The sequence below is a fragment of the Mustela erminea genome, chromosome 21 (assembly GCF_009829155.1).
Source record: "Mustela erminea isolate mMusErm1 chromosome 21, mMusErm1.Pri, whole genome shotgun sequence".
In the NCBI taxonomy this organism is placed as follows: domain Eukaryota; kingdom Metazoa; phylum Chordata; class Mammalia; order Carnivora; family Mustelidae; genus Mustela; species Mustela erminea.
This window is the reverse complement of record NC_045634.1, coordinates 34251976-34274834: the sequence shown is the minus strand read 5'-3', so window position 1 is coordinate 34274834 and position 22859 is coordinate 34251976. Positions and strand designations below refer to the sequence as shown.

The 22859-nt window shown below is 40.5% G+C and overlaps 2 protein-coding genes across 5 annotated transcripts in view; one reads left to right on the top strand and one right to left on the bottom strand.

Moving 5' to 3' along the window:
- Nucleotides 1-22859, top strand: part of MCPH1 (microcephalin 1) — a 240832-nt gene that overhangs the window by 122025 nt on the left and 95948 nt on the right. The gene's annotated exons all lie outside the window — the stretch shown is intronic.
- The window catches only part of ANGPT2 (angiopoietin 2), a 53494-nt gene that overhangs the window by 9029 nt on the left and 21606 nt on the right, over nt 1-22859 (bottom strand). Inside the window, exons 2-5 of one of the 2 annotated variants that reach the window (XM_032328837.1) lie at nt 15938-16093; nt 12187-12308; nt 7598-7830; nt 5043-5170 (exon numbers count right to left, since the gene is read on the bottom strand). In XM_032328837.1, the coding sequence (XP_032184728.1) occupies nt 5043-5170; nt 7598-7830; nt 12187-12308; nt 15938-16093 (639 nt within the window). Of the gene's footprint in view, nt 1-5042; nt 5174-7597; nt 7831-12186; nt 12309-15937; nt 16094-22859 lie in introns of both variants that reach the window. The other variant, XM_032328835.1, reaches the window with a different exon arrangement.

The following is a 22859-nucleotide window of genomic DNA, read 5'->3' as shown; positions in this document are numbered from 1 at the left end:
TGGATACCTACAATGCGACTTGTGCTGATAGGGTTCTCTGGGGTAAATCTTTGTGGTCGCCCAAGAAGCAGATGGTTTTCAATAAATTGAAAAGCATGAATTTAAAATAACGATGAAAAATAAACAGTAATATAACACGATTTCAGTGTCAATGAGAAGAGGACTCTCTTGTCATCATCTGTGCTAGGCTAAAGACCCACCCCAAACACTGATCTAGCGATCACCGTTTCTTAGAGAGGTGTTGTGATTGGGACGTCTTGGTGGTTTGGCCGCAGCCCTCATCCCCGACTTGTAGAAATCTACCAGCTGGTGTTCACGGCTCCAGAAACCTTTGTGGTGCTTGTCGGTCCCTATCAACTCCGCAGAGATTTGTGTGGAAGGAGTACTTTTGCACTGTAGGGTTTCCAAGACCCCTGTTATATTATGCTGTGGGGTTAGAAGGCTTCTTCCATGCGGGATAAAAGTCCGATTTCTCGGTCCGTCCCTCAGTATGTGAGATTGCAGCCCCTGGGCACCCTGTAGGATGTATGTGACCTGAGAGTAGCCTGACAGCTCTGCGCCATGGATCATGACTTCGAGCTTCTCTGCACTTTGCTCACTGCCTGTGGTATTTCTCCTCTTTTTATTTTTGCTTTTAAACTGGCTTGGTGGGTTTAAACTTTGTTCAGAACACAGAATTCCTTCTTGGGCCAGGAGCATGCATGCTCACTTTCCACTCGGCAGGAGTTTTATTATGAAATTAAAAACCCCTGCAAATAAGATTACATAAATAGTTTTAAATAATGAGATTATAGTAGAACGAAAAATTTTCCCAGAAATTCTGTTAAGATAAAATTTCCTACAGCATTCGAGTTAGTAAATATGAACGTTATCACTTAAAACCAATTAGAAATAGTCTTCCTCTCTGTGTTCCTCCGTCTTTTGGGGACATAATGGAGGTAATTTTGGCAGAGTAAGTTTAAATGTGAACTATTCTGCCTTTGTGAGCTAAAATCCTGAAGAATGGGGGATAAAAGAGAACCAAGAACACACCTAGATCCAGTCTTCTGTTATCAGTGACTTGCCTGGTGTCTCATCTAATGAGACAGCTGCCCTGGGAACCCAGCACCCCTGTTCTCCAGCAGATTTCTCTCTGCTGCTCTTCCCGTCTCTCTCCACAAAGGCCCCTTGGCCCGTACTGCTTTCCCTGATGAGCCTAACATTTGGGAACATATGTCCCATTAAAGAAGATTGCATTTATTAAGAATAAAATGATTTCCCCATTTTAAATTAACCAGACAAATAAAGCTGATCTGCCTAAGGTGACCCCTTATTATCTCCCCGTATTGATATTATTCTTATTGTTAATGATCCTGTTATCATTGCTGTGCACCTCTCTGTTCCAAGTACAGCACTGGGCACATTCCATATGTTATCTGCAATCTTGAAGCACTGTTGTTGTGATATGGTAATTCTGCACTTCTGAAAGGAGGAGAGATTTAGTGAAAAGATGTAGTGAAGTTAGATTGATTTGATCAGAGTCATTCAGCTATTAAGTGGAACATAGGACTTGAGTAAGGTCTCCTAAATTCCTCATTTTGTACCTTTTCTCCTGCCACGGGAGGCTGGCAAAAACAGGGAAACTTGACCCTTTTGTTAGTAGGCCAGGTCCCTCAATGCAGCTCCAACTTGAAATCAGTTCATGAATAATACTGCTTCGAATTTGCCTGTGGTCCACCCAATGGACAGCTCACTTCTCTCAATATTTCTTCTAAAAAACAGTTTGTTAAACCAGCTGAAGAAGCTCTTTTGGTTTGAGGGGTTTTGTGTGCACAGACAAGTTACTTCCTCTGTGTCCTAAATGGCGTGCTGGTGGGTGGGAAGACTAGATATGGTTTTTAGTGAGCCTGTCCTTGTTCCAAGAATATTTGATTCAAAAGCAGTGTTATAAAGTCACAGATACTTAAATCAGAGAAGAAGTTTGTCTTTGTTTGAAAATCAGAGTCCAGACTGGCTAAGGAATTTGGGTTGAAATGGGTTCAATACCCATTTATAATGGTGTGGAAATGGGTTGAGCCACACCATTCTTTAACTCCACCAGGGACAACGATGAGATGATTAGAACATTCCCTCAATATCTCTTTGTTCCGATTAAAAAGAAAAAAAGAACAAGGAGTTCATAGAAACTGAAGTATCATGGTCAACTGAGTCGTGAAGCTTTCAAAGGAAGATAGTGTTCAAAGAGAGTTGTCCACAGAGCCAGAGGGCACTGAGTGCGAACGATGAAATGGCTTATCTCCCCATCAGGAAAGCAGACTTCCTCAGAGAATGCCCAAGACCTCACCGCTCCAGCTACCACAAACCTGAGGGCATTAGTACTTTTGTTAGCACACTATTGCATGGTTCAGGGACCTGCTTTCTTGCTCTAAACCTGGAAGCCTTTCAGTGTGTAGTGCCTGATTTAAATGTCAGGCTTCAGCTGAGGCCATGGTGAATGACTGGTGAAATAGTAATCACCCAGATGAACACTAGGAGACAGGCACCCTGTGAAATTTGGGGAAGGACATTATTGTGTCTCTGACCAGCAAAAGCAAACTCACAGGTCTTTGATGCAGTTTTTATCTTTTGCAGAAGCCTAATGAATTTTTCAAAAACAAAGTGGAAATATTTAGGCTCTTTTGGAAAAGATTGGCCCAAAGATCTGTTGAACATTCTTTTCCTGAATTAGGTGAAACAGGGCAAAATGCAGAGAAGTTATCTCCAAGACTTTGGGGGCAGTCAAAATGATAAACAATTTCATTTTCTCAAATAGATGGTTAAGTTCTAAGTCCTGTCGTGTGTGCTGTATGTGCATTGTCACCTCAAAATCACTGTATGACTACAGTTACTTCCTCACATTACAGATTCGGAAACAGGCCTCACACAGGGTAAATGACGTGCTCAGAGGCACAGATTGGCAGAGCCAGAATTTAAACTCCAGTCTCTCAGACTTTCTCTCCCTCGATCAGATTGTGAATTACAGGGTCTTAAGTCTGGAAGGGAATCTAGAAGCCACTTAATCTGGACCATTTATTTTAGAGATGAGAAACTTGAGGTTTGGTAAGATTGTTGTTTCCTGCTGTGTCAATGAGTTGTTTTTACTGCGAATGTTTAAAAGAAATATAAATCCTGATGTTTCCAACCATGACCTGAGACTCCCGTCATTTCCCGGGACTGTATATTTTCAGCTTGCTGGAGAACATTTCAGTGAGACCATCGGGCTGGCTTAGTGCTCCGGGAGGGGAGCACTGCACCGAGTCAGGAGAACGTTTACAGAGCGGTGGGTTGGTGCCGTGTAATCAGCAGTTGCCCTCTGGATTTGCAAAACACGCACATTGCACAGATATCCTCTGCCCTCTGGCTCCTGCCACCCCTGTCCCCATTGCTCTGGGCCAAGAAGAGACCACCATCTGGTGACAGACAGTAGTATACACAGGATTGTTATGAAAACCAGATTGCAAAGGGGATTGAGAGCCTTCCTACAGGATTTGTTCGTTACTTTCTCATCTGCAGCAGGCAATATGAGTGTATATATATATATAATTCCTCACCCGCCCCCGCTAATGCACTGCTTCTAGAGCACTGGGGACATTAACTGATTTCCAAGGTTGATTGAAAGCAGCATGAATGAATTAGAAAGATTTTCTTTGGAAAGCATTATCTTGAATAGCACAATATTTATCTTTTAAATTCATAATCAAAGTCTATGTTACTGTTTCAAATTCTGTGTACTTAAACCCTTAATGCTTAGACTTTTGAAAGTGTTTTTTTCTTATTAGCATTTTAACTACAGAGGATAATACTGAGTTCAAAGAGCTAATGGTTCCAGGAACCTCTAAAATTCCCATCTTTTTACAATATCAATGGCTTTTTCTCTAAGTGTTTACATTGGTTCAACTTGTAGAAGCTACAATGAAATGCAGACATATTTATAAGCATTTAATATATATAGTCATCTGATAATTATGTAACAATTCATACGGAGTCTCCTGTAATATTTCACCTTATCAGACCTCTATGAGAAGCCACATTGAAATATTCCCTGGGCCTTTTTAGTTTTCGCCCCCACCTCTCATCTGAAGCTCCGTGTCTCCCGAGCGACAGCAGGAGCCATGCTCACTGATTAATCCAGAATAAGAAAAATTGAGTTAAGCTATGGACTAATTTTGTAGAAGAAAAGGAGCCACTCTCTTTGATGGTGTGTTTTCAGTCTTATAGCCAATGTTAAATGGGGTAAGAATAACCAACCCCAGCAATCCTCGTGGTGTAGCCTGTGTACTTCTGGGGGTCCCTGAGACCTTTGCTGCCAGTCCACAAGGCTGACACTGTTTCTGTAATGACATGAGACATTTTTGGTGTTCGATGCTGTGACAGCGTTCATACTGATGGGACACCGGTGCTGGTGGCGAAGTCAGCATCGCGGAAAGAATGAAGGGAGCAGCACACCCTATGTCCGAGTCACTGTGTGCTCCCGTCACACCCTCGCAACTGGGAAAAAAATAAGTCAAAATCACTTTGGGACCTCATCAAGAAAGGAGTAAAAACCATTAATTTTAGTAAACTTCTGCAAGCCGAGGTACCTCAGTTGTGTCCCAGGAAAGCTTTCTGTGGTTGTTGTAGCTGTGAGCTAAATGAGACTTCTTTTTGATGGACTACTGATGCTACTTGAAAGCACAATAGGACAAACTATTTGGTTATTTTCTTGAAAAGCAATGAAATGAGCCTGACACCAGAAGGGAAACAACTGACAGAACGATGATTGAGTCAAACGCAAGGAGAATATGAGATAGATGTATCTTCTCATGATGACAGATTTCTACATCGCCGTGTGTGCAGTGACTGCACATGGAGCCCTTGGCAGGTGTTTCGTGTGAGGCAGATGCTCAGTGAATGTTTGGTGCTCTGCTTTGCATGATGTTGGGAAGGGTCTGGGTGTGCGAGCTGCATTATGTGGGTCCCCTGCTTCTATTCTAAAATAACCTGTTTATAGCCAGGTACTTGAAACAAGAAGACAAACACCGCACCTTGACCTCCTCTGTGGAATTAGGGAATGTGAGTGTGTAGATGCCGTTGGCTGTCAGTCCTGACTTGAACACTTCTGCACAGTCTCTGAAAATGACTTGCTCTTCCTTAACATCGAAGGAGTTCTTGGCTGCTTTTAAAAAAAAAGAGGAAAGCATTTAATGGGAGTTCATAAACAGATAAAAGTTTATTATTTCGAGATGCACTCAAGTTTTATTACATTTGAATTTTTATAATGAGTAGAAAAGACACACCAGTTTTTATCCTTTCCCAAAAAATCACTCCTTCTGCCTGTTCTGCGTTAATTCTCAAAGAATATCACCAATAATCCATACTTCCTTCTTTTTGTCATCAACCTGAAATGCAAATACTTTGCAATTAACTATAGTAAACAATTACCTTAAAAAAAAATCTTCCATCTTGATTAGAATCACTTAAAATTATTGCAAAAGAATAAAATAAGAAGGTACCTAAAAATAGTGTCCCCTCTACAGTGGCTATATAGCATGTCCCATTAGCCATTATCCTAGCCAGGCTGCGGATGTATGTTTTCTCCTTTTTTTTTTTTTTTCTCCTTTTTTAAAAAAAGGTAAATGCCTGAGGATAAGTCTCGATACATTTCTTTAGATTATCGGATAACAATAGTAAGAGTATTCTTTGGATTTTAAGCAACTGTCCCATTATACTTTGTATTCAAGAGGGGGCTACCATTATTTATCCAAGTCTTTGAAATTCTTACTCTAAGTCTAAAAATTTCTAGGATTATGAAATTCTTTCAGATTTTTACTCTGCTCTCAACATTTAGATTTCCCAATCCTTTTTGCCATTAAAAAAAGTGTGTGTGTGTGTGTGTGTGTGTGTGTGTGTGTGTATGTGTGTGCGTGTGCATTCCTGCAGATATATCTGTCCATTCGAGGAACCCCCCGGAGCACAGGCGCATGGGTTAGACATGCGGGCAGGCATCACAGGGCGGCAGGGGTTTTACCTTCACATCAGCTGGAAGCGCACGGGGAAAGGAAAGCCGCGTCTACTACCCTCTCTCCTCTGTCCCTCTTTTCTGCCAGGATGGGAGCTTGGTGATTTTCTCTACTTTGGCTCATCAGAGCCAACACCTCACATTATCTTGCTCCCACCAGATTTCAGATGATTGTCTTTCCCTTTTCTGTGAATGTGAAAAAGTACTGGGATAACCGCATGACTTGAGGAACGATGTGGGGACATATTTCTTAAGAAGTTAAGACTATCTTCACATGATTCATATGTAAAGTGTATCTGTGTCAAAAGAATCCAAGTTTAGAGGACTTTGGGAAATAAACTGTAATAAGAACTAGACCGAATTTGTTTAAGAAAAAAAAAAACCCTTAAAATGATAACGCCACACAAATGGTGGATCCCATTTTCAATTAGTGACTGAAGATGCTTCTGTTTTTCCCTCCAAAATCCCCTCCTTCAAAAAAGTGAAAGTAAAACAATAATAAAGTAGGTGAAATGTATCTAAGGGTGGGCTGAGGGAAGGGGGCTGGCATTTCCTGAGTGCCAGTTTTATGCCAGTCACCGTGAGTATTAAGTCAGTCTTCACAACAGGCTTTTGGTTTAGATTTGTTTTTCCCACTTAAAAAAATCAAGTCCACGGTGGATTGGCAACCTCATCATTGGCAACCCAGCCTCATCCATCTAGATAGCGATGGAACTAACAGCAAGTAGGCTCTTTGAGCCCAGGAAGCACGTGTGGGGTGTTTTGCCTCACAATAACTAATTAGTGTAAATACATATTCCTTCAGTCCTCCCCTTCTTCCTTCTTTCTGCTTTATCTCCCTGAGCAGCATTTAACAAAATTTAAATTTCAGTACAGTTAACATACAGTGTTATAATAGTTTTGGGTGTACAGTACAGTGATTCAACAGCTCTGTACATCACTCGGTGCTCAGCACATCAAGTGTATTCTCACTCGCCATCTCCTCTTTTCCCCGTCCCCTTCCCCACGTCCCCTCTGGTGACCATCTGTTTGTTCTCTCTAGTTAAGAATCTGATTTTTCCCCCTCTCTGCTTTTTTCTTTGTTTTGTTTCTTAAATCCCCACATCTGACTGAAATCATATGGTATTTGTCTGTCTTATTGGCTTATTTGCCTTTGGCTTATTTCACTTAGCACAACACTCTGTAGCTCCATCCATGTTGTCATGAAAGGCAAGATTTTCCTCTCTTTATGGCTGAATAATATTCCGTAATACATATGGAATTCACTTCTTTATTCATCTACCTCTGGACACTTGGGCAGCTTTCATAATTTGGCTATGTAAATAATGCTGCAATAAACCTAGGGGTACACATATCTTTTTGGATTAGTGATTTTGTATTCTTTAGGTAAATAACCTGGAGAGACATTACTTCCTCCTTTTTTAATTGATTCTCTGATGAGCCTCTGTAAAGCTTTCATAGGAAACTGTAAGAGAAATAGTCCTTTTCTGAAAGATGAGAATTTTTTGGAATTTTGAAACATCACTCACAAAATAATGGCAATTAAAACTGAAGGAAAAATGATATATAAACTTGACTTACAGTTTGACGTTGATATCATAGTCAATAAATTATGAACTGTCTCCATCAGATCGTGTTGCTGCTTCTGGAGAACTGAATTATTCACTGTGGCGGTCACCAGTTGTTTTTCTAGTTCTTCAATGATGGAATTTTGCTTGGATACTAATACCTGGAGCTGATCTTTCTCTTCTTTTATTGATCGTAGTTGAACTATATGCTTGTCTTCCATGTCTAGTACTTTCTTTTCTAAGAAACTTATAAAGGGAAATAATGGTTATTTTAGTGATTGCTTTATGGACATCAAGTCAGTTTCATAATTCTTATATCATCTTTTATGTTTATTGAATTTCTGCTTCCCCAAGACACTCTGTCTTCCCAGAGTGAAAGTGTTGCTGCAGCCCTGAAGAAGCTCTCAAACTTGCCAAGAACATTGCATAAATAAGTGTGACATAGATATGAGGATAAAATACCCTGGTAAAAAACTGAGGTCCGTAATTAGAAGTTATCATTGGCATGCATTTGAAGACCATGGTTTTGCTGTAGGGGGTCTATGGAATTATTCACTGAGAAGGCAGCCTTGATTTTGGGAGCACATGTGGGCAGAATGGAAAGCGCAGGCTGAGAGCTTCACATCTGTGCATGACTCCTGTGTTACGTGGTCGTCCCTACTCTGCGTCTAGGTGCATGTCTACCTAAGTGACTCTCCATCTGTAGAAATAAATACCGAAAACAGATGCAGTAGACTAGATGATGATCTCTGAAGTCCCTTCTAGTTCAAATAATCAGTAAGCCTACTATGCCTTTGGGAGAAAGTCACATTTTCTGAGTTTTTAACCCTGCAAGCAACATTAGTCAGCCAAGAAACTGGCTACCCATGGTAGGTCTTACCTATTACATTAACAATCTGTTTTAGTAATCACGATTAGAAACTCGATTGGAGCTCTTAAATTTATACCAGTCTAGATCATTGAAGATCAGTCTACGACAGCAAGTATTTAGTCTGTATACCAAGTCAAAAAATAATCACTTACTGTAATACTTATTTGCACTCCACTTTCGTACGTGTTATATTTATTTTAACTATTGTTTCTTATTATTTTTCTTGATATTAGCTTATTTTTTAATTGTATATACTTTTTATTTAAAAACCAAAATGACTAAAAAAATCTTTAAAAAAAAAAAACAAAAACAAAAACAAAAATGACTTGCTGTAAGCAGAAGTTAACCTGAAAATAATGCATAAAGCTTCTCCCTTTTTGCCCTAAAATCCCTTCTGGTACCATCAGCATTCAGGCAGTATGTTTTGGAAGTACTCCTGTGACACTTGACCTAGACAATTAACATAACATAAATGGGGCATTTTTAAGTGACTAATCTATGTTGCCTTCAAAATGACATTGCTGAGATTTCTTAAACAGCTGTCTTTTGTTGTCTTTAATATTCCATGAGGAGGCATAAAGGAAAGATGGGACAATCCCATGGTCCAAAGTATGAACACTCCAGGGTGGATATTTATTAAAAAAAATAATAATTTCTTTCTCCAAAACCTATACCACTATAGCTCCAGAGGGCAGTTGCATCTTGATCTAAAATAGTTAATATTAAGGTTAAATACAAGCATGGATTAAAGAGTTTAGGCCAGCATCAGATCACCCCAAATCACATGGGCTCTGAGACCGGAAATGTGTGATGAGTTACAGAAGCACAGTAAAGCGGCAAGGAGTCCCAGATCGTATTTTGCAAAATGCAGATTGGGACCCATTACTGGCTTGGGAAATCCATGCAATGAGTGACAATCAACATTTTTTTAAATGAGAGAAAGCTAAATAGGATAACGTTAACTAGGATAAAGTAGATGAAAATAGAGTGTAAATTCATAGCAAGGACTTGGTACAAAGGCCATGGCGGAGGGTGATGGGGGGCGGGAGAAAGGAGGGGAGCAGCATGGGGCATGCGCGCGTTCTTTGACAGCTCACACTTTAGCACAGTATTTGATTTTCTGATCAAGGAGAATCAATTCGATCCTCAGCATAGAAGTCGAGCTTAAGCTTAGCTTATCTTTCCATTAACATAGCTCTCATAGATGAGAAATGTGGGAAAGGTATCCTGTGTGGGCAGAAATACCAAGGCTTCTCAGAAAGGGACAGTATCAGTGGCAGCCCTGTTCAGTAACAGTAATCACGGCAACAGTAATCACAGTTTCATGGAACTGGTATAATTTAGAAATTTGAAAATTTGGAAAATTCAAAAAGTTTGAAAAAATAAGTTGAATCATTTATTTTTAGAAGAAAAAAAAAGAATGATAAGATGAAAGCCACATTGTAACTTTCACCTTTGGCTGGTGAACCTAACAATTGGATAGTAGCAATTTTCAGAGAAACACTGACCCTAATGAGTACTTTGACTTCATTTGAAACTATTCAGTAATGAAAACAGTTGGACAGTATTTGGGGGAAATGCTGAAAGTAATCGAAAGGTATGGTTTGTAACATGTGCAAAACATCCACAGATATTTACAATGATGTTCTTGCAAAGGAGATTCTAGGCTAGTCAAAATAGAAGACACCTCAAAACACAGCATGCCAAAGTCACGGAAAGATGGAAAATCATCTGTGTGGTTTTCTTATTTTTATTGACTTACCCCGATTAATAGAGACCATATTATTGTCCCTTCATTTCATATTTGTGATACAAGAGATGACGATTTCTGCAGCTGCTAAGAGCTGCACGAATGGTTTCTATGGAGAGTCTGCTGATAGCAAGCTCTCCCTCTCAGGGTCTGTGCTTTGGCGGGCCATTCCGAAATGGTCCATGTACAACTCCACTCTGAGTGAGGTGTTTGCCATCCAAGCTGAGGATTGCAAACTAAAACAATAGTTTATTAGGTATGTTTGACAAGGTGCTTTTATAGAGGAAATGTGTTGTTTAAATTTAGCATCATAATAAAAGTAGGCTCAAAGTATTGGAAAAGTGCGTTATTGGTCAGTGTTGATTAAACCGGCGGAAAATGTGAAAGATTTAAGTGAAAAAGAATGTAAAGGATCCCGTATGCAAGAATAATCAGAAAACCCAGCAAGCTACGGGCTGGTGGGAATTACTGTTTTATACATCGTAAAGCTCTAACATACAAAGAAATTTTACCAGATCATGGATGATCAAAAGATGTAAGGAAAGTTGTTGATTGTCTTTCAAAGCAATCCCAGCTGCGGGTAACAGTTTACTTGTAGTAAGCGGAAACATTAAACAGTGTGTCCGAACTCGGGGATCAGATTTGCATTTCTCTAGGCAAAAGGCAATATGATTTGGCAAATATTTACAAAGGCAATACTCGGGTGACATAACTGACATACTTAACTGATGATATTAGTGTTTCAGCATACAGAAGTAGAAACTTAAGGAGGGGACAGTGTTCAAGACCAGGCTGCATTCAACAAACGGGACGTAGCCCGGACAGTATTGTCCTGGCAGGCAACTAGAGTAATCATTCAGCTCCCGTAGCGTCCCATTACTGCAACATCGTTAAATAAGAGAACATTATTAAATAAGACCATTTTAAGAAAATGGAATTGGAGAGATTGTTATATCTCAATTGTTGGTCTCAAATTTTTACTACTTTGCCGAAGGAAAAAAGTGGAAACAGTGAAGAAAAATATTTGAATTAAACAAACTATTTGCAGAAATATTAAAATTCCATTTGCTCTTCAAGACCCTAAATCAGTAATGAGTTAAACTTGTTACCCAAAGAACAGAAGGAATGATTTCAGCTGAGTTCCTGATTAACAGGAAAGAATGGTTATAAGACATCAAGTTCATCATCATTTTTGGTTAAGAGTGAGGAATTATGAAATTGAAATTAAGTAGCTGTGAAAGAGAGTACCTTGTTGTCTGGCCATTCTCCCTGTCATGTAGACATGTCTTGGTTAGAAACAGGTTAATAAACACAATTCTCCTTCTAAGCCCCTGACTGCAATAAACCTTTGAAAACCATCCCCACTGATCATCCCAAGTTTGTTTTTGTATGGTTTTCTTGGGATTTTTCTAGATCTTGTTTAAATATCAATATTATATTTATTATTAACTTCTGTTTTTACTTTATCATATGTTTTAGGAGTAACAATTGTATCATGAAATGTGCACTGTTTATAGTTTAAGTGTAATTTTCCAGCTGTGCTCATTCTGCATTGGCAACAATGAAGTTCCCAGAGGCAAAGGAACTATTAAAATGCCTAGGCCAGTGTTACTTTTACTCCATGACACTGGCAGTATTTTGTCACAGATTAAATTGTGCGACACTGGCAGTATTTTGTCACAGATTAAATTGTGCAGTATTGAGGCAGAGTTTGGGGAATCATTGGAAGAGAATCTTTAAGGGGCTGGAGAATGAAAACATTGAAGACTGGATTAGAAGGCATGGTAACCTCCATATTTCCTCCCAGACCCTCTCCCTTCCTTTCCCTTACGAAGTGTCGGATCCTGACACTCCACATTAAGAAATCTGTCATTTTGTCATGATTTTGGAAGCCATGCTTATAATTAATAGTCATATGAAATAGGCTTTTAGATCTAGAAAGTGTACAATTCTGAATTGTAATTTTTTGTGTTTTTATTACCTGTTCTTATCTTGCAATTTGTTTATTTCACTGGTCTGATCCAAAATCTGTTTTTCCAATTTGTTGGTGGAAAGGGAATGTTCCAGAAGCTGAAGTTCAAGTCTTGTTGTCTGATTTAATACCTAAATGTAACAAAATAAAATTCCTCTTTGTCATGTTTAAAGTTACATATAACTTCCTTTTAATTAAGCCAGCTAAATTATAGGAAAACATAACTAAAACATTTTTTTTTTTAAATTTACCCCAAGTAGCTAATTGTGGCATATTCTCCATTTTCAGAAAAGGCTTGAAGTCCTGGATTGCATCAGAATATGTTTTTTTTTTTCACCGTGTCTTTTTTTAGAAAGTGTTTTAATAGTTCCGGACAGTGGTATTTGTGTCAAACAATATAATGCTGTTACTCTTGTTCTGCCATATTTTAGCACTTCTTTTCACACAGTGATACAAGTGGGAGTATAAAATGGTCATATTTAATACATCAGAAGTTGTTGTTAAATGAAAAAGGTTTTGCTTCCACTTAAAACCAAATGCTGTTCTCTTATTTATCAGGGGGCAACGTGATTAGAAGTCACATGCTTCCATTCTATAAAACCATAGCTCATTTTTAGCCCGGCATTTCCTAGTTTGTATTCACTTGTTCAGCCTTTTATTTTTTTGTTCTCCATCTCTCTCTCTCTCTCTATTATAAAAATCATATTAACCAATTAGGAAACAATAATACATCGCTGTGAAGTGGGAGCTTGGTTTTGCTCCGTGGGCCTCTCTGCATACGCCATATGCAATATCGCTGTTCCCATTGTGTTCTAACAGATCCGAGGTGGAATTCTTTGGCGTTTGGCTGCCTTCTAGCAGGAAGAGTCTGTTACTCACATCCTCTGGGTCATGGTTATTCAGGATGTGACATCACATGTAAGTGTGAGGCAGAATTGTTGCCCAGGAATAAGGGTCCTTGAAAGAACCATTGTTTGCTCTGGGTCTGTGTCATTCATAAAAGGCTTGGCCAGGTCCCACTGGGCAGCTGTAGGGATAGTCCTGTCCTTAGTCAAAGCAGGATGAGTTCATACCATGAACAGTCTTATGAATGAGTGAAGGCATTGGCCTGCAGAAAGGTTGGGTTTTAATGTTAATACCTGGATGATAGATTTGGCTTATATCTTCTTTGGGCCCAAATACTCTGTTGGTCGTTGTAAAAGGAACTGGAAATTGGGGTCCTTTATTCAACTCCTAAGAGCTGTAAAAAGAGCACAATGGGCCAGAGCTGGGGAGGACGGCATATAGGTCCTGACTGACCTGGGATCAGTGGTGCTGTTTTTTTATGCCTTCCCCAAGGCCTCCGGCAGTGGGTGACTGTCTAAATTATCCACGTCAGGTGCTTGTCTGTGGTCTTTAAGATCTTGGGCCTTGACCCATCCCTCATTGTCCAGTGGAATAGCTTCTCACTCTGACAGGCTACAGGAATCTTCTAATGAGAAAATTTTATGTTTGGATTTAAACCCATTTTGCACAGTAATTGCTAAGTAGGGCCTACAATATATTTGGTGCATAATTCAGTCCCTTGATGTCCTTGCTTCGGTTCAGCCATTTTAATGTGTTTAGATGGACATAATAGGCTGCTTTCTTTCCAGTCACCCTCCAATTTTCCTGGTATCACAGATCATACGATATTTAGTTTTACAATAGATTTTTAAAAAATCATGTGACCCAACCAAAGCTCAATGAAAGCTAGAAAGTCTGCCTTACACAGGATGTCGTAAAGGTTATAGCATTGCTTCATGTCTTACCCTTGATTACCATTGTCTGAAAATATAAGGAATGTTATACTCCTCAGACATTTTTTTGGATGAGGTTGATTTCCCACTAGTTTTGCTATCAAAAGGTGGGGGTATGATTTAAGCATTATTAACTTATTTTAATAATTGACTATGGATATATTGATACATTTACTTTAAAATTTTTATCTTTTCATTTTTAGCTTTTATCACCTCTTGGGATTACGGTTTTCATATCTTGTGATCCATTGTATAGTGTAGTTACATTTTCCCTACATTGTTCTAATATTGTGGAAAGATTTGGTAAAGAAGTAACTTCTTATTCTGTCCTCAGATAAAAATCTTTTCTTCTCCAGCCACTTTCCTACTGTTTTCCCTGCTTTATCCAACAGTTCGTAGGGGGACAAAGAAAGGACAACTGTACCGTTCTAGACCTGACCTTATTCCAGTTGGGAGGCCTATCATTTCTCTTTCCTCATATCCCCTTGGCATTTCTTTTGGCTGAAGTCGCATATAGGAATAATACATCATAGAAATTATTTACTATTAAATATTCTCTCTCTCTCTTTCTCTCTCCCTCTTTTTTTTTTTTTTTTTTTTTAAACATTGCTTACAACTCAGAGCAGGAAGGTACTAACTTCATAAGCCTATAAAGAATCCAGGGTTAGGAACCAGAAAGCAGGTTCACCAATGAAGGGACTTGAACTGAGAGCCTCTTGATAGATTCCGCCAACAGTCCTTTTTTTTCTCACACCTAGACTATTCCTTCTTTATTTCTTTTTTTAAGATTTTACTTATTTATTTGAGAGAGAGACATAGCATGAGTGGAGGGAAGACCAGAGGGAGAAGGAAAAGCAGATCCCTGCTGAGTGGGGACACCCCCACCCCCATCCCAAGGCAGGGCTTGGTCCCAGGACCCAGAGATCATGACCTGAGGCAAAGTCACGTGCTCAACCCACTGAGTCACCCAGGTGCCCCCACCACCCCCAGACTGTTCTTACTCAGTCACACGTTGTGTGTCATTTGGCATGAGGCAGTGAATTTTGTTTCAATGTTTTGATGCTTAGTGTCTTGGTGTTGTTCTTTTGTTATTTTCATATTCCTGTCTCCTCCTGCTGTTAGTCAGGAGCTCGTAAAATCTGAAAGCTAAAAGAGCACTTAGCAGCCAGTTGTAAGACCTAGCCTTCACTTTACAGTTAAACCCACCAAGGCCCCCCAGGAGCTGAGTGCCTTGCTCAGGCTCACCCATCAGCTGGCTGATGGTGGGATGCGAGCCATCGGAGGATGGGTAAGCCCTCTGCCACAGCTGCTGCGGCTTTGTCTATGAACTCATACCACAAACTGTTTTCATACTTCTCTGAGATCTGGCTTTACCTTAAAAGTTAGATTAAAGAACAAAATGTCTTGCATTCTTCTGTGACTTTCATTTCTCAAATGCACGAAACAAGGTAAGGACTTAACCCAGAGTCCAAAAGGTACCCGGCGAGGCAGGGGAGCATCTGTCCAGCACGCATCGTACAAAATGATTCACGTGCCATTAGTAGGAAAATTGATTTAACCTCAGTACTAAAGATGAACATGGGGACATGTGGGTGGCTCAGTCGGTTGAGCGTCCGACTCTTGATTTCAGCTCAGGTCATGATCTCAAGGTTGTGGGATCGAGCCCCCTGTCTGGCTTCACACTCAGTGGGGAGTCTGCTTGGGATTCTCTCTCCCTTTCCTTCTGCCCCTCCCCCTGCCGCCCCACTCTCTAAAATACGTAAATAAGTCTTTAAGAGAAAAAAAAGATAAAAATGTATTTACAGATTTTAAATCCTTATGTACCACAAATTCTTATTTTCTTACCAATTTTTTTTCCTGCTACCCTCAAGCTTTCTTCCTTTTTCCACCATTTAATCAGGTAACCATGCGGCCTGATTTCTTGCTAGTCGTTAGTCGCTAGTCTAGCTGGACCATTACATGCGTTATGCTCTGTGACTTACTTGTGCTTCAACGTCTGTTAGCTTCCGGGTTTGCGCTGCTGTTTGATTGAGGAGGTTTGTTCCTATTTCTATCATCACAGCGGTCTGGTTCTGTACTGCATTCTGTTGCATCTCTACCATTTCTCTCTTCATGTTGTCCTGGATGTAATTCTCAAGCTAGAAAAGAACATGTGTCAGAAAGACAGTCATCAGTCAAATGGTCAGAAACCTCATTCCTAAATATTTGCTCATTTCCTTTAAAAAAGATGTGTTGGAATACCTGTGCCTTGCTCTGATCTTGCTGTTTGTTGTTTTTTTTTTATCACCAGTGGTACAATGCAGTGTGGTCTTATGTTAACTTAAAACCAACAGCTTGTTTACATCGTGTGTGGGCGATAGCCACATCCAGAAGCCCACACCGTGGCTGGCACAGGAGGTGGCGGGACCCCCATTTAGAGGTGGGCAGAAGGGGATGTACCATCAGCAGGCATTCTGTCCAGCTGCAGCTCTGGCCTCGTTAGGCAGGAAAGGACAATTTGGTTTTAAGAAGCATCACTATTTCGCCCACATTCTAGACTTGTGGTTTCTTGAAATAGAGACTGGAGAAGACTATGTAAGGTAGAGCATGAGGAAAGGCTCACTGTTGGATTACAGCATCACCCCTCAAGTCCACGTTCTGCAGGACCACGCCCCACTTCCCTCTTACCTTGTTCAGCACACATTAGACCTAGTAGGTCTTTCCTAACATGTGTGCATTTTTCACAGTTTCCTCATTTCAGATACCAGGCAAACCTATAATCCTACGTTAGGACCTTCATCACTCCACTCACCGGGTATGTGGGCATGCCAGCCCATTTTAATATTAGCTTCAGCACAAGACAGTGCAGAAGTTTATTTCACTGCCATAGGTATAGATCCCTATATCTTTGGCAGTAAAATCATATCCTAAATATAAATGTAGGACATTCAGGTGTGTGGGAAAGAGCATGTGGGCTTTGGGCTGTGGACACCTACTCTCTTATTTTTCTTTGACTCGAGGGATGTTGCTTAACTTTAGGAGTGCCCAGTGTCCGCTGTATAGAATAGAGTTTCTGAGTGGTCAGAGAAACATCGGAAGAATTACCTAAGCTATGCATTTATGGTCATTGTGTGTATGCACAACTTTGGATATGTAAAATGCAATTTCCTTTCTTCTTTGTTTTTCATGGTGATCCAATGATAGGAGCCACAATTCTATTCTTTAACCCAAACTATGAGTTCACAAGGACAGAAAACTTTCTTTTTATTTTTTTTCTCAGAGTTATAACTCAAAATTTTTTAAATTAAATTGAATAACGGAAAGATGAGTATACAACTGCTTATAATGCCTGTCTTTAAAACTTGTAATTCTCTGCACAGAAGCCATTCACAGAGTTGGTCACCAAACATCGTTTCTCCTAAAATCTTAATGAAATAATTCTGTACTTCTACCTATGCAAGTGACAAAATACAATAGAAGGGTGGAGTTTGTCTCTTAGAGTTCAAGGGTTTCTTTGTTGGTAGAATTTTTGTAAACTGTGTCTTGGGTATTCTACGTCTCAGGGCTAGTATTAGAAGTCTGGATTTACTGCCTCAATTTCTAACTTGCTGTAGACTCTACCCCGCCCCTTCGTGCTTCCCATCTCCCTCCTTGCTGGTTATCTTGAGGGTCAGTGGTCATTCCCTGGTTCTTCCCTGGCCAATGGGCAGATCAGATATCGTCATCCTGACAACTCCTGCAGCTCTGATGTCTTGTAAACTCTTGTAGTCGAAGCCTTGCCTTTTCCATATCAACAAAAGTGGAGTAGACCACTGTAAAAAATGAAATCATGTGCTATTACTTGGCAGTCCAGGAAATACCTCTGGTATAGACTTCATAAAATCGGAAGAGTGAAACCCTTGTTAAACCTGTATTAACCAGCAAACTCGCTATGTCTTTTCTTAATGTAGTATTCATACCCTCCCCCGCCTTTTTAAAATTTAACTTTTATGATTTAAACAAGTTATAGGAGCTCAGACAGAACTTTGTTATTTTTCCTTTCTTTCCCTCTGTCTCTCTTTCACACACTTACTTTCACACACACTCCTCTCATCACCGTGGGAGTAATAGAATTTTTGAGGTCCAAGTTAAAGTCGTGTAAGTCATCCAGAAGAGTTGCCTTAGTTACTCTCAACACCCAGCAAAGATAATATTTAGAAAGCCTTACTCTGGGAAGTTTGGACTTATTAAAGATATATTCAAGCTGGAGTTTGGTTTAAATCCATACCATAAAGTAATAATTTATAAACTAGCATAAATACAGGTCTTAATCCTCTTACTGATTTTGGTACTTAAGAACTACATAGAAATGATTCTGTCCTTTGTTGCTCTAAATCATATAACTAGATGAAGAAAATGGGTCCTTCAATCCTCCCCTGCCACATTCGAGAACTGCTGAGTCAAATACGGTTACAACCATCGGGACACATGAGAAGCTTATTTATAATCTGACATTTTAAAGTCAACTTTCCATTTAAAATTAGACTCAAGAACTTTAAAATACCCAGTTTTTAAAAGTAAAAAATTTTAACTTTATTGCCTTAACTTTTTCTAATCTTAGGAACAATAGAATAGAAAATATTTTCAAGTCACTGTTTTTCAGCTTTTCAGGAGGAGGAAGTACACGTATGTGGTGGGTGTGTGGGTGTAGTCAGTCTTAGGCTGAAGCAAGTTACAGATACAGGCATGCCTGGGTAGGCACAGGTCTTACGTACATGGCACATACGTGGCTCGTGTCTATATACAGTATATACAACTAAATAAAGTAAAACTCTATAAGCTACTAGCCCAGTATCTAATTGAGGTCTTGGGGAGAAAAGTGGAGCAGAAACAGAAAAATCTGGAAGTAGACATCTTTGTGTTGATTCTCAGAAAGATTTGTGCTCTCACTTTGAAGCAGTGACAGTAAGTTAAGATTTTAAGAGAAATGGGTGCTGTGACAGTTGAGTACTCTTCGACCACAAAGAAGAAGGCACTCAGCGCCAGAAGAACTGCAACAAGAGGGGCTGCAGTAGCCACAGCTAACGCTGGCTGTGTGCTGCCACGTTCCTGTTCCTCTGTTCACGCTTCCCGTGGACTCCAGGCACCCCGGCTCTTGGGCACCTGCACGAGGACTGGTGTGTCTATAGGCCACATTTCTCCTGCCTTTTCCGTTTTTCTAGTGTATTGCCCCGGAATGTATTGCTCTTTAGTATCACTTGTTTTTATCGCCTGCGACTGAAACCCGGCAATATAGAAATCTGTCCAGTGCAATTCCATTCTAGTACAAGGAAGTCTGCGTTCAAGGAGGAATGTGAGCAAAAGAAGATTTCTGCTCCTGTTGGCAGCGTCGCGCTCCCTCTCTCCTGGGGCAGCTGTGTCTGTCTTTGCCATCTGCACTGAGCTGCTCTTCTCCAAACAGTTCCAAGATACTTGAACCTCCCTAGGGAGGAGATAGGCTTCTTCCTCATTTCACACGGGTGGCTTCACACACTCATGTTTTGCAGGAATGTTTGACATTGCCTTCATGTCAGAAGATGATTATGCCATGATTCGGATTTGTGAGGCCAAGTGCCCCCTCCAAGTCCTCGCTGCAGTTTGGAAGGATATGGTGGACATTCATTTTGCCCCCTTCTTAAGTTGTTGGGCTAAGCACTGAAAGTCCTTAAGCTGTTTCTCTTTCCTTAGAGTTCAAGTGAATTATCCAAATTTAAGGAACATTTAAGAACCGTCACTGTCATTGTAGTGGCCTGGGCTGTTGCTCAGTAGTGGTTTGATTTGCTAAAACAGTGCACCCTAAACATAGCCTTTCAAGTTCCCAACACATTGAAGTTCAAGCAACCAGAGTAAACTATTCTAAGGTACATAAAGATATATCTGTCTCTATATTCATGTAAAATAGGTCCTGAGGGTTTTGATTACTCCTTCAACATTTGGGATGATTAAATTTGACAGGAAAAAATAAGTCTGTTTGCAAGGTAACTATGGCAGATTGATTACACATTAAAATGCTTCCCTTGCTATCTTTCATTTCACCAAGATTATCATCTTTTTTTTTTTTTTTTTTGACCGAAAGGAAAGTAATCTTGAAATTGGCTGGGGAAAGGAAAACATAGATAGTGTACAAAAACTTATCTGCAACCTCAAGATTTTGGTCTTGGTTCTGTACCAAGTATATAGTCTTGGTTGAGAGATTCTTTCTGTTTAAATAAAGCACTGTGCCCGATACCTTTTAATTAATTAGTTTTTGTCCTCTGAACATGCTAACTTCCGTGGGAAATTAACAAATTGGGAGATGTTTCACTGGAAACATTTTATCCCTAGTATTGTAATTTAGAAACAAGTTACCGTAACTGTTCTCTCTTGTGCACACACATCCCCAAAAGGGATGGTTTTCTTTTTTCCTGCCTCAGTAATCCCTCCTGACTCCATCCCTTCTTCCCACCCGGTATCTTCCATCTTCTGGATTGTCACGCGGCCCCTGAGTGCTCTCTGGCAGCCCCACCCTGAGTGTTGTGGTCTCTCTGCAGCTCACACTACTCCCATGTGGTTGTGCCTGTGCAATGAAGTGCGGATACCCTCGCCTTTCAGCACATACTCTTTCTGATCTCTCGAACTTCGCAGCCTGGCTTCCTCTGTGCATCTTGCCTCCTGGCTGCACCAGACCCCTTTGGCTGCACCAGACCTCCTGCCTTTGTCTGCCATCTCCCGTGACCTGGGTCCCTCTCCCCCTTCTCCGGTTATACCCTACCACATCGCACACCCTCCTCAAAGATCTCCACTGCACTGTTGTGTTGCATTTTGATACCCCCAAATACATTTTGTACTTCTTTGATTGATTTTTAAGTCGCCTACGACTACAAATTTATGTTCTCGTTTGCTCGGGATACGGACGTTCTTTAGCCCTTCTTCAGTCACACACCCTCGTAGTAACACGCAAAGCTTGTGCTCTTAATATTAGCTTGAGAACTTGGAGGAAAGATTATTAAAACCAGGGATTTTCTGTTTGGAAGTCTTTTGACCTAATGTTCTTGCTTCCCTGTCATGAAGAAACTGAAACATCTTTTGAGGTTTTCAGACAGAAAAGTGGCTTTCCTCCTGGTCCTTACAAACTTTATTATTCTTATTTTTAATCTAGGGATTTTACTTCCTAAGCAGTTATGTACTTAGCAGCGTTTAAGGAGAGGTGAAGAGGGAAAGGCTGGGAGATGCATGACTCAAGCACGTCTTTGTCCTCGGAAACACTTGCGGGAGTCGAGGAGCAAACACATCGCCCATACTTTGGAGATAATGTTCAAATGCCCTGTCAGCTGGGGAGTTCTTCCGTTGCCTCTTTGTATTGGAGCCATACTTGGATTTATCTAGCCTAGAAAAGTCCATACCAAAGCCACGTGCCTTCCATTGACTGTCTATAATTTTGGTCCTTTCTTTCTATAGCCAGTCCTGTAACTAATTTGTTCTGTTCTATCTTTTCAGCATTCTTCTATTAATAATTTATGAGCAACTTTTGTTACTGGATACTGTGTCTAGATAACTTCCTATTTTCACTGGACGTAAAGAGACCAAAAGTGCGCTTTTGATGACTCTAAACTTGAAACTGTGATGGGCAAGAGAGTTGCAGGCAGCAGTTGGTGTCAGTCTAAAGCTATAGCTTGTCCCCCTTCTCCTGTGACTGATAAAGTTTAAAAAATTTGAATACCAGCATATCTGTGCTCCCTGAAGCCATATTTCTTAGCTTTTATTTGTGAAGGTAACTACGTATCTTCTTTCTCTGTTATTTAATTGGGGGGGCGGATCTTCATCCCGTAAGCTTCCGTCTCTTTGCCTCTTGTGCGCTTCCCTTAGCATGGCTCCAGAATCTAAGGAGAAAAGTGTACTTTCTCCCCTCAAGCGTTCCGCTCATATCCTACTGATAAAATGGCTGGTTTTTTTTTGTTTTTGTTTTTGTTTTTTTTTCATCAGTAGCAGCCATTTTTAAATATACGCCAGCTTAAATATGAGTCTGATATATAGTAACATAAATGAGTTTGGACTTTTCATACGGGAAAAGGTGTCATGTTTTACATCTGTGTGGGTTTTTAAAGGGCTCTTAAGGTACATGTGTATTTATCCAAATATTTACTAGGGCTCTGGCTCACAAAACCTTACAGATCCTCCAGAGGCAGGGAACAAACACATAAATGCAGCAGGTACTACAAGGTGATGTATATGTTTATATAACGCAACAGTGGTCATAGCAATTTGCATTGCAAAATGATTTTATACATATTAACTTCTTTATATATCAATATATAAATATATTGTGTAATATTTCTGTATATTTTAAATATCTCTCTTTTTTAATTAATTAGTTAATATAGTAATTTCACTTGATTCTCCTCCTGCCTCAGCTTGGGTTTCCCCCATACCAGGGCCGGAGACAAAAGCATGCATGCAGGAAGTTTATTTAGGAAGTGGTCCCAGGGAGCAATGGAAGACAGGCCAGGGAAGCAGGGAGGCTGAGGCTGGTTCAAACATGTGGACTTGGTTGACTACCACTGGGGTGGCGACCAGTGAAGAATCCCACAAACCCTTCTGAGAAGCTGTAGGAAATGTGTTTCAGCACTGAACCCTCCACCTGTGGCACAAAGGGCAGGCTCCCATCCCTCTGGGCAAGGTAGCCTGGAGGGCTTCAGCTCTCCCACGCTTGAGGGCTGCCTGCAGGAGCTCTGGAGAGAGGGCACTGGCCTCCTTAGCCAGCTTGGAGGGCGGACAGGGAGCACCCGTCTGTGATGCTGACCACTGAGGCCGTGGGAGCGGCTGGAGGAGGTGTTCGCTGAGACAGCAGGATGGTGCTACTGGCCTGGATTACAGAGGAGAAGACTGAGGCTGCAGCACGCATGTGCCTCCCACCCACCGTGCCTGGAC